This window comes from Grammomys surdaster, unplaced genomic scaffold (genome assembly GCF_004785775.1).
Source record: "Grammomys surdaster isolate TR1022 unplaced genomic scaffold, NIH_TR_1.0 171, whole genome shotgun sequence".
Lineage (NCBI taxonomy): Eukaryota > Metazoa > Chordata > Mammalia > Rodentia > Muridae > Grammomys > Grammomys surdaster.
In genome coordinates this window covers 22,211-35,040 of record NW_021604619.1, presented here as the reverse complement: position 1 = coordinate 35,040, position 12,830 = coordinate 22,211, and the positions used below count along the sequence as shown (strand labels likewise).

General features: G+C 44.3%; 1 protein-coding gene across 2 annotated transcripts in view; it reads right to left on the bottom strand.

Moving 5' to 3' along the window:
* Window positions 1–10,461, bottom strand: part of Tmem14a (transmembrane protein 14A) — a 14,767-nt gene extending 4,306 nt beyond the window's left edge. For both annotated transcript variants that reach the window (XM_028767230.1, XM_028767231.1), the window contains exons 1-2: window positions 10,155–10,461; window positions 3,721–3,806 (exon numbers count right to left, since the gene is read on the bottom strand). In XM_028767230.1, coding sequence (XP_028623063.1) covers window positions 3,721–3,790 — 70 coding nt within the window. In that variant the 5' untranslated portion in view covers window positions 3,791–3,806; window positions 10,155–10,461. The remainder of the gene's footprint in view (window positions 1–3,720; window positions 3,807–10,154) is intronic.
* Window positions 10,462–12,830: the final 2,369 nt, after the last annotated feature.

Here is a 12,830-nt window from a genome sequence, read left to right as displayed (position 1 = left end):
GGAGGGAGGGAGGGAGGGAGGGAGGGAGGGAGGGAGAGAGAGAGAGAGAGAGAGAGAGAGAGAGAGAGAGAGAGAGAGAGAGAGAGAAAACAAGAGACTTTACATGAGCTAGAAACATGGCAATTAAGAATGAGTACAGCCCTTACATAGCCTTCTTGGGCACTTAGGCTGATGTGTACATACCCACACATAAGTCTTTTTAAAACAAAGACGGGAAAAAGAGAGATATAGCCAGGTGTCATGGAGCATGCCTTTGATCCCAGCACTCAGGAGGCAGAAGCAGGTGGATCTCTCTTAGTTTGAGGTTAGTCTGGCTTACAGAGTGAGTTCCAGGACAGCCAGGACTTTGTAGGGAGACCCTGCCTCAAAGGAAAAAACAAAAACAAAACAGAGACAGAGGTGGGAGTGACAGAGGGAGGGAAGGAGGGAGCGAAGGAGGGAAGTAGGAAGCTGCAAATGAATCAGATTCACTCCCTCATTTTACTATACACTATACATGCATTTTCTTACTTGGGCAATATAAGGGGATGAAGGCAAAGTACATGGACCTCTTCACAGGTAATTTCCTGCAAAACACTAAATGCAAGGCAAAGGATCGTGAACACCCAGCACTGCAGAGGTGGGTGTCACATGGAACAGTAAGAAAGCCTTCCTCAGATGCTCTTCTTCCATCACACCCCCAGTCTCCTTGGTACCCTCGTTTTCCTAGAGGGTTGTGATGATAGGAAATGAGTCTCACAAGTATTGTATCTTACAAGGGTAAGGAGAGAAGTGCTGTGTAGTTCAAGCAGTGGGTCTGTCTTTAGTAATCATCTTCTAGCCTCAAGATATCAGCATTTAAAAAACAAAACAGAGACTACACTGAGAGAGAAGACACATCTAGTCACGCCTCCCAACCCAATGCACCATGATAAATGCTAAGAACTTCCTATGCTCTGGACAGACAACCATGCTGGAGACTCTGGATAAGATGCATGTAATCTTTGGGCAACTAAGTTTAAATCTTTTAGATTAAAATTCCTGGGTGGAAGGCAAATGTATCTCTATATTTTAAATACTCAGGTAATCCAGCTATGCAGTTTGGCTCACAAACTGTAGCCATCTATGCATGCATGTAGGTATAGACAGACAGACATAGTATACCCTGAAGACCTTCACACAACCGACTCCATGATGGAAGTGCCATTCAGGCTATAAAACTCAACGCCTGCCAAAATGAAAACAAAGACCCAATCCATCCAAGTTCATACTGTTCTGGAAAAGTCTCAAATAACCTTGCTTTTTAGCTTCTGTAGTTCTGGTTCTGGCTGACTGTTCAACTGAACTATGTCAATGCCTGACATGGACTTTGTGCTTAAAAGTTTACCCTGAGAACCTACCCATACTCATTTAAAAGGCAGAAATATTCAGATATTCTTTTCAGTTCTGCAATAGAAAACATTAAGATACATCTTGGACAAAAGTTATTTCAAAAGTAATTCTATCAGGTTTTATGAAGTTTCAGCTTTTGTGTAGTTAGTCTCCTGTCATGGACAGGGGGAGACAGCGAGACGAGATGGAGCAGGAGAGGAATATGTTTCCTTCGAACGACAGAATGCCAATATAATGGACTTTTAAACAAAATTGCATCAGAAAAAAATTGTTGCCTCAAAATAAGTACACTCTGGGTAAGATGGCAGACTAGAAGCTGCCTCTATGTGACCCGATGAAGGAAAGGAGTTGGAACAGGGGAAAAAAAGAAAACCTCAGAATATTTAAAACCAGAGAGGAAGATTGTTGGAAATTTACAGAGATGGTGATAAGACACCTAAACTGTGCAGAGGAAATGACAGGAGACCCACAGAAAAGAACTGACAAGCCAACACAACTCTAAACACATTGTCCCCAGGAGGGATGAAGGGAAACAGAAGCCTCACTCAGAACCTAAGTCGGGCAGCCCTAGGAAAAGCCCAGTGCCTTCAAATCTCAAACCTAGTTTAGTTGTAGGTTTTGGTGGGACACTGATTCTTCAGTCACACAGACAGCAATAGAGAAGAATCCAAGTCTGTCATTCTGTGACTTGGGGGGCAGTGACCAGGTACGATCTTCAGAGGCAATTTCTCAGTTATAGACAGAGGAGGAAGGAGGTGGCTCAGTTGCAAAGGCACAGCGAAGGGGAACCTTCACAGAAGGAGACGAACAAAGGAGAGCTAGGAAGGATTCTATCACATCCAACAGCACACCAGCAACCCCTCCATACCATCAGGGAAGACAGAAGAGATCAGACAATAATCCAACCAATCAGAAAACACCCACAAATTAATTATCAGGATAGGTGTGATGTTGTACACTTCTAATCCCAGCACTCAGGAGACAGAGGCAGGAAGATCTCTGTGAGTTTGAGACCAGCCTGGTCTACAAGGTGAGCTCTAGGATACCCAGGGGTATAAAGAGAGACCCTAAACTCTACCATATATCAAATAGACTTACAGAGATATTCAGAATATCCTAGGCTCCAAATGCAAAACATACTACATGCAAAATTGCCTATAGTCCACAATGATATCTCTAAAATACTCCACAAGCAAACTACCCCTGCTATAAGTAATTTTTTTAATGCTCTTAATTTTTAGGCTGGGTGTGCTGGCTTGTACGGTGAATTCCAGCACTCAGAAGGCAGAAGCTGGCAGATCTCTGTGAGTTCGAGTGTGCTCTACATAGTGAGTTCCAGGACAGCTAGGACTATATAGTGAGACCCAGTCTAAAAATAAACAAAATTAATTATAAAAAAAGAATCTGCCTGTAAAGCAATAGGAGTATGATTATGAAGTTCAGAAAAGTCCAAATATTTATAATTCTAAAAACTAACTAATTAAGTACTTTATATCCTTATTATTTATTTTGTGAGGTTAGGAAATTATGATTTGCCCCTCAAAAGCTCTTCCTGTATAAATAAATAGATATACAATCAATTATCATAAAAACAGTAAAATTATTAATAGCTACATTATGAAGTAGAACATTCTCAGGAGCAGAGAAGATTCTAACTTCCCATTCTTCTTTGTTTGTAGTGAAATATCCTTAAATAAAATGTTTTAGGCTCTCTTACTCTCTTGCCTCTAGCTTCTCTCTGTCCCCTCGCCCTTCCCCCCTTCCCTTCCCCCTCTCTCCACAAGGTCATGGCCAGCCTCTACTTCTCCTCTTTTCTCTGCCATCTTCCTCTATCTCTCTCCGCCAACCTTTACCCTTTGCCCTAAATAACACCCCTCCCCCTTGGAAAAAAATAAAAATGTTTTAGTTTTATGTAAATGAGGGCAGGGAGTACATTTCCTGAAGAAGGTCATTTAATTATGCAGTTCATAACTGCTGGTGGGATTAGTTTTGCAGAAGCTTAGGAGGCTAGGCTGGGATTGCTCTGCCATGATTGGCCCCACAGAACTTTTCTCTCTGAATCTCTCCCAAGGCATGCTGGTTCTCGGCCCCCTCGAAGACATCTTTAGCCTCTTGTCCTGCTCACAGATCCTCAGGAGATCTTAGCACACCCACCAACTCTCCATTCAGTTCCTTGGATGAATTTGTGCAGGACGTGGTGATGCCCACCTGTAGTCTCAGCACTCGAGAGAGCACTAGTGTGTTTTAGGCTACCCTGAGCTACAGGAGACACTGTATCAGGAAGGAAGGGAGAGAGAGAGAAGGGAGGGAGAGAGAGAGATGATGAGAAGGAGGAACACTTTGGCTTACCTCTTCGCTTATATCCCAAAACACTTCCAATTGTCACAAGGGCTGCATAACCAAAACCAATCAGGTCCATTGGTAAGGACACAAGTCTAAAGAAAAAGCAAGGGTGTATTATCTAGTGTTTTGAAGAACAAATGTGTATACCAATGACAGTTATCTCACAAGTCTATGGAATTCCTTTGGCCCACCAAAGGAAGGAGATTCAATCTTTACCTCTTGCATCCTTCAGACACTATCTCCCATCTCATCACTCCAAATACACATGGGTTGGGGGCGGGGGCAGGGCACATCAGTTAATGGTGTTACCTGTCTTCAAGACCTGTTGTGCCCTCAGATGCATAGTTTCCAAAGAAGACTTCTGCTCTGGTCCTGCAGACTAGATTTTACAACTCATATTCATTTCTAGTCCTGCAAAGCCCTCTTTCCCTCAACCAATGAGACACAGAGCACACCTGTACCCATGGTCCCTGGTACCTGCCTCCTCAGTCTCTGCTCTCAATCACATTTTCATCAACTCCTCAGACTTTGTCTTTCCAGGGCTCTTTGGGGAGTGGCTTCTGTGTCCCCTAAATGAGGATTTACTCTGACCATTTGCTTTGTTACAATTCCTCAGTCAGTGGGCAAGACATCACTTGTAATCAACCATCATTCACTGTGCATTCTAATGGAGCCCTTCCCCCAGATTAACTGTTTATTCTGTGAATCACAGAACCGGTAAAAAAATTCCAGTGCTGAGGTTTGCACTGAATCCCAAGATGCAACAGAAATAAGGTAGTCCCAGGAGCTAAAGAATCAGCCTGTAGCTCAGTGGTTCTCAATCTATGGCTGCAATCCTTTTGTGGGTAAAAAGCCCTTTCCCAGGGGTCACCTAAGATCAGCATATCAGATACTTACATTACAGCTCATAACATAGCAAAGTTACAGTTAGGAAGTAGCAATGAAAATCATTTTATGGTTTCGGGGGTCACGACAACTTAAGAAACTGTATGAAAGGGTCACAGCCTCAGGAGGGTTGAGAACCACTGCCCTAGCTGGTTGTGGATTCATGGGCTAAGCCCTTTTGTCCCTGTGTCCCCAAATAGTGAGGAATGTAGGTGAGATATGACATAGTTGTTCAATGGGTAAATTCTACAGTGATTGTTGATTTTTAAAAATATTTTTATTAATTCCTTGAGAATTTCACAGAATGTATTTTTAACATACTCCCTTCTCCCCATCTAGGTCCTTCTAGATCCATTCACTTCCTGACCCACCCAACTTTGCGTGCTCCTGCACCCTCGTGTGCTATCTCTCTCTCTCCCTCCCTCTCATGAAGTCTAACATGTATTGCTAAAATTCTCTTGTGTGGGGGGGCCTAGAGAGCGGCTAACCTACCAGGGGTCTAACCTACCAGGGGGTCACATCCTTAAGGAAAACTGACTCACTGTCTCCCAGAATCAATCAAATGCTCTGGATCAAATACTCATAGATCTTCAGGTAGGGGCAGGATCTTGTGTGTCTTCTCTTTTCCAAGTTACGATTTTGTCTGGCTTAAGTTTGCACTGCTCTCATGCAAGCTGGGAGAGTTCAAGTGTGCCTGCTGTTTACGGAAAACACTGTGTGCTTGTAGTCATCTGTGACCTCTGGCTTTACAGTCTTTCTATACCTTCTTCCTCGATATCTCTGAACCTTTTGAGAAAGGATATGGCAAACATGCCATTTAGAGCTTAGCACTTCTCGGTCTTATTCTCTGGATGTTGACCAGTTGTGAATCTCTGTGGTAATTACTGACTACTGTAATACATTCCTGTCATAAGCGTTCAAAGATACACTAATCTATAGGTATAGCAATAAGCTATTAAGAATCATTTTAATACTATGTCCTTTTATCAGAATAGCAGTAGGCTCTCTCTATGGCCTATGACCTTTGTAACCACAGGAGCTTGACATTTTTCTATTTTGCCATTTTTAGATATGGCAATGGTATATGATGTTTCCTGTACGTGTGGGTGTGTATGTGTCTGTCTGTCTGTCTGTCTGTCTGTCTGTCTGTCTGTCTGTGTAACTGTGGGCTTTCCTACCCATGCATAAGTTCCCCTGAAATAATGACTCTGAGACTTAAGTGTAGTTGTGAATAAATGCTTAGACCATAAGCTTGGACCTGTTCTCCAACTAGCATGTAACTTAATTATCTGTTATTCTATTCTAAGTCCTGCCACGTTCATGGCTGGTTACCTCGTCCTCAGTTTCATGTAACCTTCTTCCTCTGTGTCCTGGTGCATCTCCTACTCAGGACTCTTAATTCAGAATTCCTCTCTCTCTCCTGGATGTCCCACCTTCTAATCCTACCTCAGCTCACTGGCCAATCAGCTTTTGATTGGCATGTGACTGCTTTTACACAGTACACAAGGGATTATCTCTACCTGTGCAGTAACTGAGGATTTAATCCAGTACTGAGCTATATACCTGGCTCTCCTGGGTAGGGTTTTATTTTTCTCACTGTTTCTCCTTTAGATTAAGAGTCTCAGAAGACTGACTCAGAATAAGGTAGGTGTTAAATCTACAGCAAATCAAGTGTGGTAAGTAGTTTATGCCTGTAATCTCAGCACACACGAGGTATTCCAGGAGTTCAAGGCCAACCTTACTTAGTTCTCGCCAGTCAAGATATAGAGTAAGACAAACAAACAGCAAAAACAGGGGGCAGGGGAGTGGGGGCAGAAAATGTTACAGAAAGTGAGGCAACAATGAAAGATTCCATACATTTGCTCAGAGAACTAACAGAGTAGATTTCATCTGTGCCCAAGAAGTGGCACCAAGAGACATAAGGTGTAGGACAGACCTGTTTTTTTTTTTAAATTGATGGCTGAACAAGGTATGAAGAGATGATGACGATGATGATGATGATGATGATAGTGGCTAGAGAGAAGGCTCATTAATTAGGAACACAGACCACTCTTCCAGAGGACCAGGGTTCAGTTCCGAGAACCCACATGACATCTCATGACTACTCCAGCCCCCTTTGATCTGATGTCCTCTCCTGGCCTATATGGACACCACGCACTCTCATGGTATAGAGACACAATACAGGTAAAACACCCCAAAACATTAAAAAAAAAAAAAACTCAATAAAACAAAAGGCCCCAGAAAACTAGAGAAGACATATGCTATGTTAAAAACAGAACAAAACCAAACCTAAGAAATTTGTAAGGACAGAGCTGAAATACACACAGACGAGCGCGCGCACACACACGAGGAAGAGAGAGAGAGAGAGACAGAGACAGAACTGGGTAGGGAATTCATATCATGTGGAGTACATCATGAGTACCAAGCCACCCAGCGCTGCATAGTTAGATAACCCCCACTCCCCCCTCATAAAGGGGTGGGAAGCATTTAACTCATTAAAATAAAAAACTAAAATGAATGGAAAAGATTTTTTTTTAAAGAAGCAGCAATAGGGTAATGAGAAAGACAACTCTGAGCTACAAGCACGTGACTCCACATCACTCTGTCAATCACCACACAAGCTTTCATGAGGGCAGTGCTATCACTGTAAGTATGTCCCAGGTTAGGAAACTAAGGCACAGAGAAGACAAGCAATGTCCAAACCACACACAGCCAAGAATTCAGAAGCAGGGAAGTCTCACTGTTGGCACCTATGCGATCCCACCCCTGAGAACTGAGGTATCAGGTTAAACAAGGTGAACGGGCAGTGTGAGGGGTGGGCTTGAGATCTCCATGGCGGGTTCTTCTGCTGAGTCTCCTCACACCTTGTGACCACTGTGCACCATCTCCTGTGACTCACTCTCTTCTGCCCTCTGAGCATCGCACAGGAAGTCCCATGTACAACTGTGTAGAAAGAAGTCATACCATATACCTCGGCCTCCCTGGAACCAAGGCTTACTAGCTGTGTCAAACCAGGTGCATTCCTCAACTGCTCTGTGGTCCAGTTTCTCACTTTCAGAAAAGGATACTAGAAATGTCTAGCTCACGTGGTTACTTCCAAGATGGATTAGAGTACCAGGATAGTGCCTGGAACGTACTGAGCACTCAAGAAACATTAGTTCTAGGCACAGAAAGACAAATCCCATGGGGTCTCACTTATATTACATATCAATTAAAAATAAAAGTACACTTTAAAACAAATGTTAGCTATGTAGTAATATCCTTTCATTGATACTCCAACTTTTAAAGCCATTCCTGTTTCAGCACACCAAGAAGCCAACCAACGTGGAGTAGATCTGTCATCTGGACATGCAATGAAGCATATTTAAGCCCATTACCACACAAATATTTACTGAGCATTATCTTTGTGTAAGGCAGTAGGAAGCAGTTTCACAAAGGTTGTAGACCCAGGATTGTCTACAGTACAACAGGGCAGGGAGAAGCAGATGGGGAAGAGCCCCAAGAGGACAGGCATCTGTTGGACACTGGATCTAAGGACGGATGTCCAGGGGAGGCAGGGTCCCAGCTGGGATCTTGGGGAAAGCAGGAACAAGCACAGTAAGAGAGTGATCCAGGCAGATGAGTGAACATGTGCAAAGCCTTCTGGAGTTAGCGAGCAAGGCATGTTTGTAAATAAAGTGAAATGAGATGCAGCTGTGGAGGGAGGACTGGGAGAGCCCGGTGAGGAATCTGAGCCCTGTTTCCAGCACCCATGTTGGGCTGGGCAGCTCACAACTGCCTGTGACTCTAATACCAGGGCATCTGATGACCTCCTTTGAACTCCCAGGCCAAGTTCACTCATGTGCACAAACTCACACAGAGACACACATGATAAGCAAATAATGACACACCTTAAAACCTGAAACACACATGGACTGTGCAAAGAGTGTCTGTTTAGAAATATGACCTGCACTCACATCAGCCTGTAAGGGGAGTCTGTGGTTCTTGCCCCAAGGTCAGTGAAGGGTTAAGTGAACCAGCCTTACAGGCAGACTTCCTGTTTCCCAGCTGTGGTAGTGGAACATAATCAGGAAGACAGAGACACGAATCTGTAGGTGACTGAAGTGAAGCTATCAGGTGACAAGAGTACCCACTCTCGAGAAAGGACAAAGAAGGGGAGCAAGTGGATGGATGTGAGACTCAGCCCTGAGAGTCCACAGCCTGGAGCTGGGCAAGGCTGGGAAGTTACAGCCAGGGCTCCCTACTGGTCTTGGGTTGGATCTCTAGGAGATGCAGGAATGAGAAGTCTTGATGCTTTTCCCTTAGTTAGAGCCCTGGGGCAGTAGTGTGAGTGTGTGTGTGTGTGCATGCACGTGAGTCTCACACACACACTCATCAGGAAAACACTCGTTTACAAATCCAGAGCTGATAACAGAGATGATTCATCACTGGATAGTAATTTAGGGTCTAATTTTTCTTCTAAGCTAACCTAGTGTGAAAAGTGAGTTCACCTTGAGTCCCCCAATTGTTCAGGAGACCCTCTTTTCATAAGAGATAAACCCATTTCATTTCCTGTAAAACTGCTTGAGGTTCGCTGCCGGTTCAAATGTTTCCTCTGGTCCAGCCAGGCTCATGTAGGGCAAACCCACACTAACTAGTTCACCCACTGCTGACCTGCACACAGCTCCAAGTGCACTGCCCTGAGAGAATGAGTGGGTGGCTCAAAGAAAAGGCCTGTGGGAAATTCTCCAGTAGCTGTCCACACTCCACTGGCCCATCACCCCTGGATACATTGGCCAGAATCTCACAATTCCTTTATCTACACAAAGAACTGAGTTCCATTCTGAAGAAGGATAAAATTAATCCTTTCCCAACAAGTGCTCACTGAGAAAAGTTACACAAGTCAATTATCTTTCTAGCTTCTTCTGGAAGGCAAAGGACACTTGCCCCTTGTCACCCCACTACAACAAAGCATTAAGGGGAGAGGCTGTAAGAACTTGAAAGCAGGGTGGAGTGGCTGGAAGAAGGAGGCATGCTCATTGCATGTTCCTGCAACAGACAGAGGCTAAGTGCTGATACAAGGCTGGAAAATGTCCTGGATGCAGTGCAACAAAATTATTCACTGCCCTGCATACAAAACTGCAAATCCCTGCCCTGCCCCATCCGAGGTCCTTAAGAATCTTCTCCACCCACTAAGAGGGCTGTAAATAAACACAAAGCATTTTCATATAAAAATAAAACAATTGCCTACTATGAACTAAGTGGGCATGAAAGCCATTTTTTTCAAGCAAGTCTGGTTGTCTTTCACCTACCACCACACCCCACCTCCGGGAAGATAAAAGGTAAAATAGGTACGAGATTAAGGGCCCTGGAGAAGGCAGAGATTCAGGAAATTGGCAGGATGAAACGGGGCGGGGGGCGGTGGAAATGCCATCCCTTCTTCCTCAGATCCTCTGAATTGTTTTCTGCTGTGACGATTGAGAGATCGAAGGAGAGGGCAGATGCTGAGCAAAGACCGGTTTATTCTCATGCCTTTGCATGAGAAGTTTCTTTTATGGGATGGATGCACAGCTCACCTGCACCCTTGAGCCTTTGCTGCAGCTGGAGAAGGCGGAAAAAGCAGCGATGCGCAAGCGCAGTCCCTCAAGCCGGAAGCAGTACTGCGCAGGCGCACCTCCTAGCTTCGCCCCTCCCTAACGTGCACAGAGCTGAGTCCTCTGTGCACCTGTTTCGTGAGTTGTGGAGTCCTTGATCCTATGTCCTTCTGCTGTCCTCGACCTGGGAGCAGGGTGCAGCTCTGGGCCAACAGAGGCCAAGACCCTGTGAACTTACTTCTCCACTCGGGACGGCCCTGGGATCGCCGAGCTGCAGTTTGTTGCCCCCTGCCGGCCCGGATGATGCTTGCAGCAAGACTCCTTGGTTTTGCTAGGATTCCCCCCCAACCCCCCCCCCCCCCCGCACCCACCCCACATAAACTGAGAATTTTAGGAAAGAGGTGGGGACATTCCAAAATGTGAAGTCAGGTCTCCAGAGTTAGTGCAAGTGAATCTGGTTCCAAAGCATGAGTGCCGACACACCTCACTACCTAGGCAGATGTTGGCATAGCCTCATGATCCTGCTTTTACCCTATGAGATAAGGATATCCAGGTTTAGATGCCCAGGAAGTGTGGTACAGAACGCCACAGTTGGAAAACTGTGTTTTGAGTCTTGCGAGGCCAGGAGAATCAGTTCCCAGAAAAGAACCTTAAATTGACATGAAATTGTGTCTCATCCGACTCCAGCTGGGCTTTCCAGGCTGGAAATAGTAATTAGGATGACCCCTCTGCCCTGTGTTATGCAACAGCAATCAAGGTATTCAGGAAAGCTCCAGAATTCTCTGAGGTGAGGAATATTAGAATTCCCTCAAGGACAACTGGATCTAATATATACATTAAGTGTGTGGCATTTGTTGGACGATCCTATTCTGTGTGTGTTCTCTCTCTCTCTCTCTCTCTCTCTCACACACACACACACACACACACACACACACACACGTATTTGGAGAAGTAATGTGACTGCTTTTGAGAACTGGGAAATCTATACTGCTCCTAGGGAATTTATCAAACCCTGGAAAAGTCATGGGAGCACTGGCATCAAGACACAGCTGTGGAGTCAATCTCATCCTGAAAGTGCTCCTGGCTCCTGGTTCTCCTCACATCAGGATTGTGGGTACTCAGCCCAGCCCCGGCCCCCCTCAGACTCAGAACTCTTTCCCTACTCAAAATAATATGAGAAGAACCCTCTTGGATCGCTTTATTATTTGTATGACACACTTGGGTAAATGGTGGCTCCTTTTATCTCACAGTGGATTTAGAGTTTGGTCTTTGTTGTTGTTGAGTTGGTTGAGAGTTGGAGCACAGTCTCTTGTGCACTCTATAGCACTCACACACCCCTCCACCACACACCATGACCCCCAGCATCGGGGTTAAGATATGCCCCATAGTAGATGCTCTGAGATTCTCCTACTAACACTCAGAAGATGGAAGCAACCACACCATGCCCATGTTCAGTGATTCTAACTGAACCACAGAGAGCATGTCTACGAATGCCATTGGGATTTCATGATGTCAGATATGCTTTTACATAGAGGCAGCTTGCCACCTGGGTTCAAGCCTTCAGCTGCCACCTGTTCTAGTAGAAGCAAAGGGTGTGGCCAGGATGAGGGTGCAGAGAAACCTCCTTACCTTTGCCAACCTGTAAGACTGTATACTTAGGATCCACAGCAACAGAGACACCGTTCCCTGTGGCCTCAGCACCTTTGTCATCCTGGAGAAATGCAAAAATAAAATCCATAAGATTTCAAATGATGCTCATTTAATAAACATCCTGAAGGGGCGGGCAGTGGTGGCGCTCGCCTTTAATCCCAGCACTTGGGAGGCAGAGGCAGGTGGATTTCTGAGTTTGAGGCCAGCTTGGTCTACAGAGTGAGTTCCAGGACAGCCAGGGCTACACAGAGAAACCCTTTCTCAGAAAATTAAAAATGAATAAATACCTAAATACATAAATAAATATCCTGAAGAGTAAATGACCGTGAGTTAGTCCAGTCAGCATCATTTCAGAGTTGTGTTACACAAAAGTACTATCTGTAATGGGACTGTGTGTGGTCTCCGTTGACAGGAGACAGTTACAGTCTAGGTTCTAGGAGTGCTTCTCAACAACAACTGAGAAACTCAGTTTGTCTCAGGTCTTCCAGGTTTACCCAGATTTGGGGAGATTCATTTACAAAAAAATAAAATCACAAGTGACTTAATTGATATTAAAGAACAACAAAAGCAAACAGCGTCTTGACTCTTCCCTTTCTGATCCACATGGCTACTTTACTTCTGCTCGTCAGGAAAAGATGTGTTGAAGGAGCGTGGTTGTATGCAGAATATTAACGTTTGCTTAACTTTAGAGACAGAGTCTCACTCTGTAATCCAGACTGCCCTGGAATTCGCTATGTGGCCCAGGCTGGCCTCAAAGCCATAGTAATCCTTTCTGCCTCTGCTTTCCACTGGCTGAATTATAGATGTGAACCGAAATAGCTTGTTTTAAAAGCAACAAAAGCAACACATACCACTGAGATAATACTGTAAATATTATTAATGTACATGTATACAACCACCAGGTTATAAAGATATAATACCAATATTATAGGACTAATTAACAACCTTTTAAATATTCAAGATATATATATATATATATATATATATATATATATATATATATATATA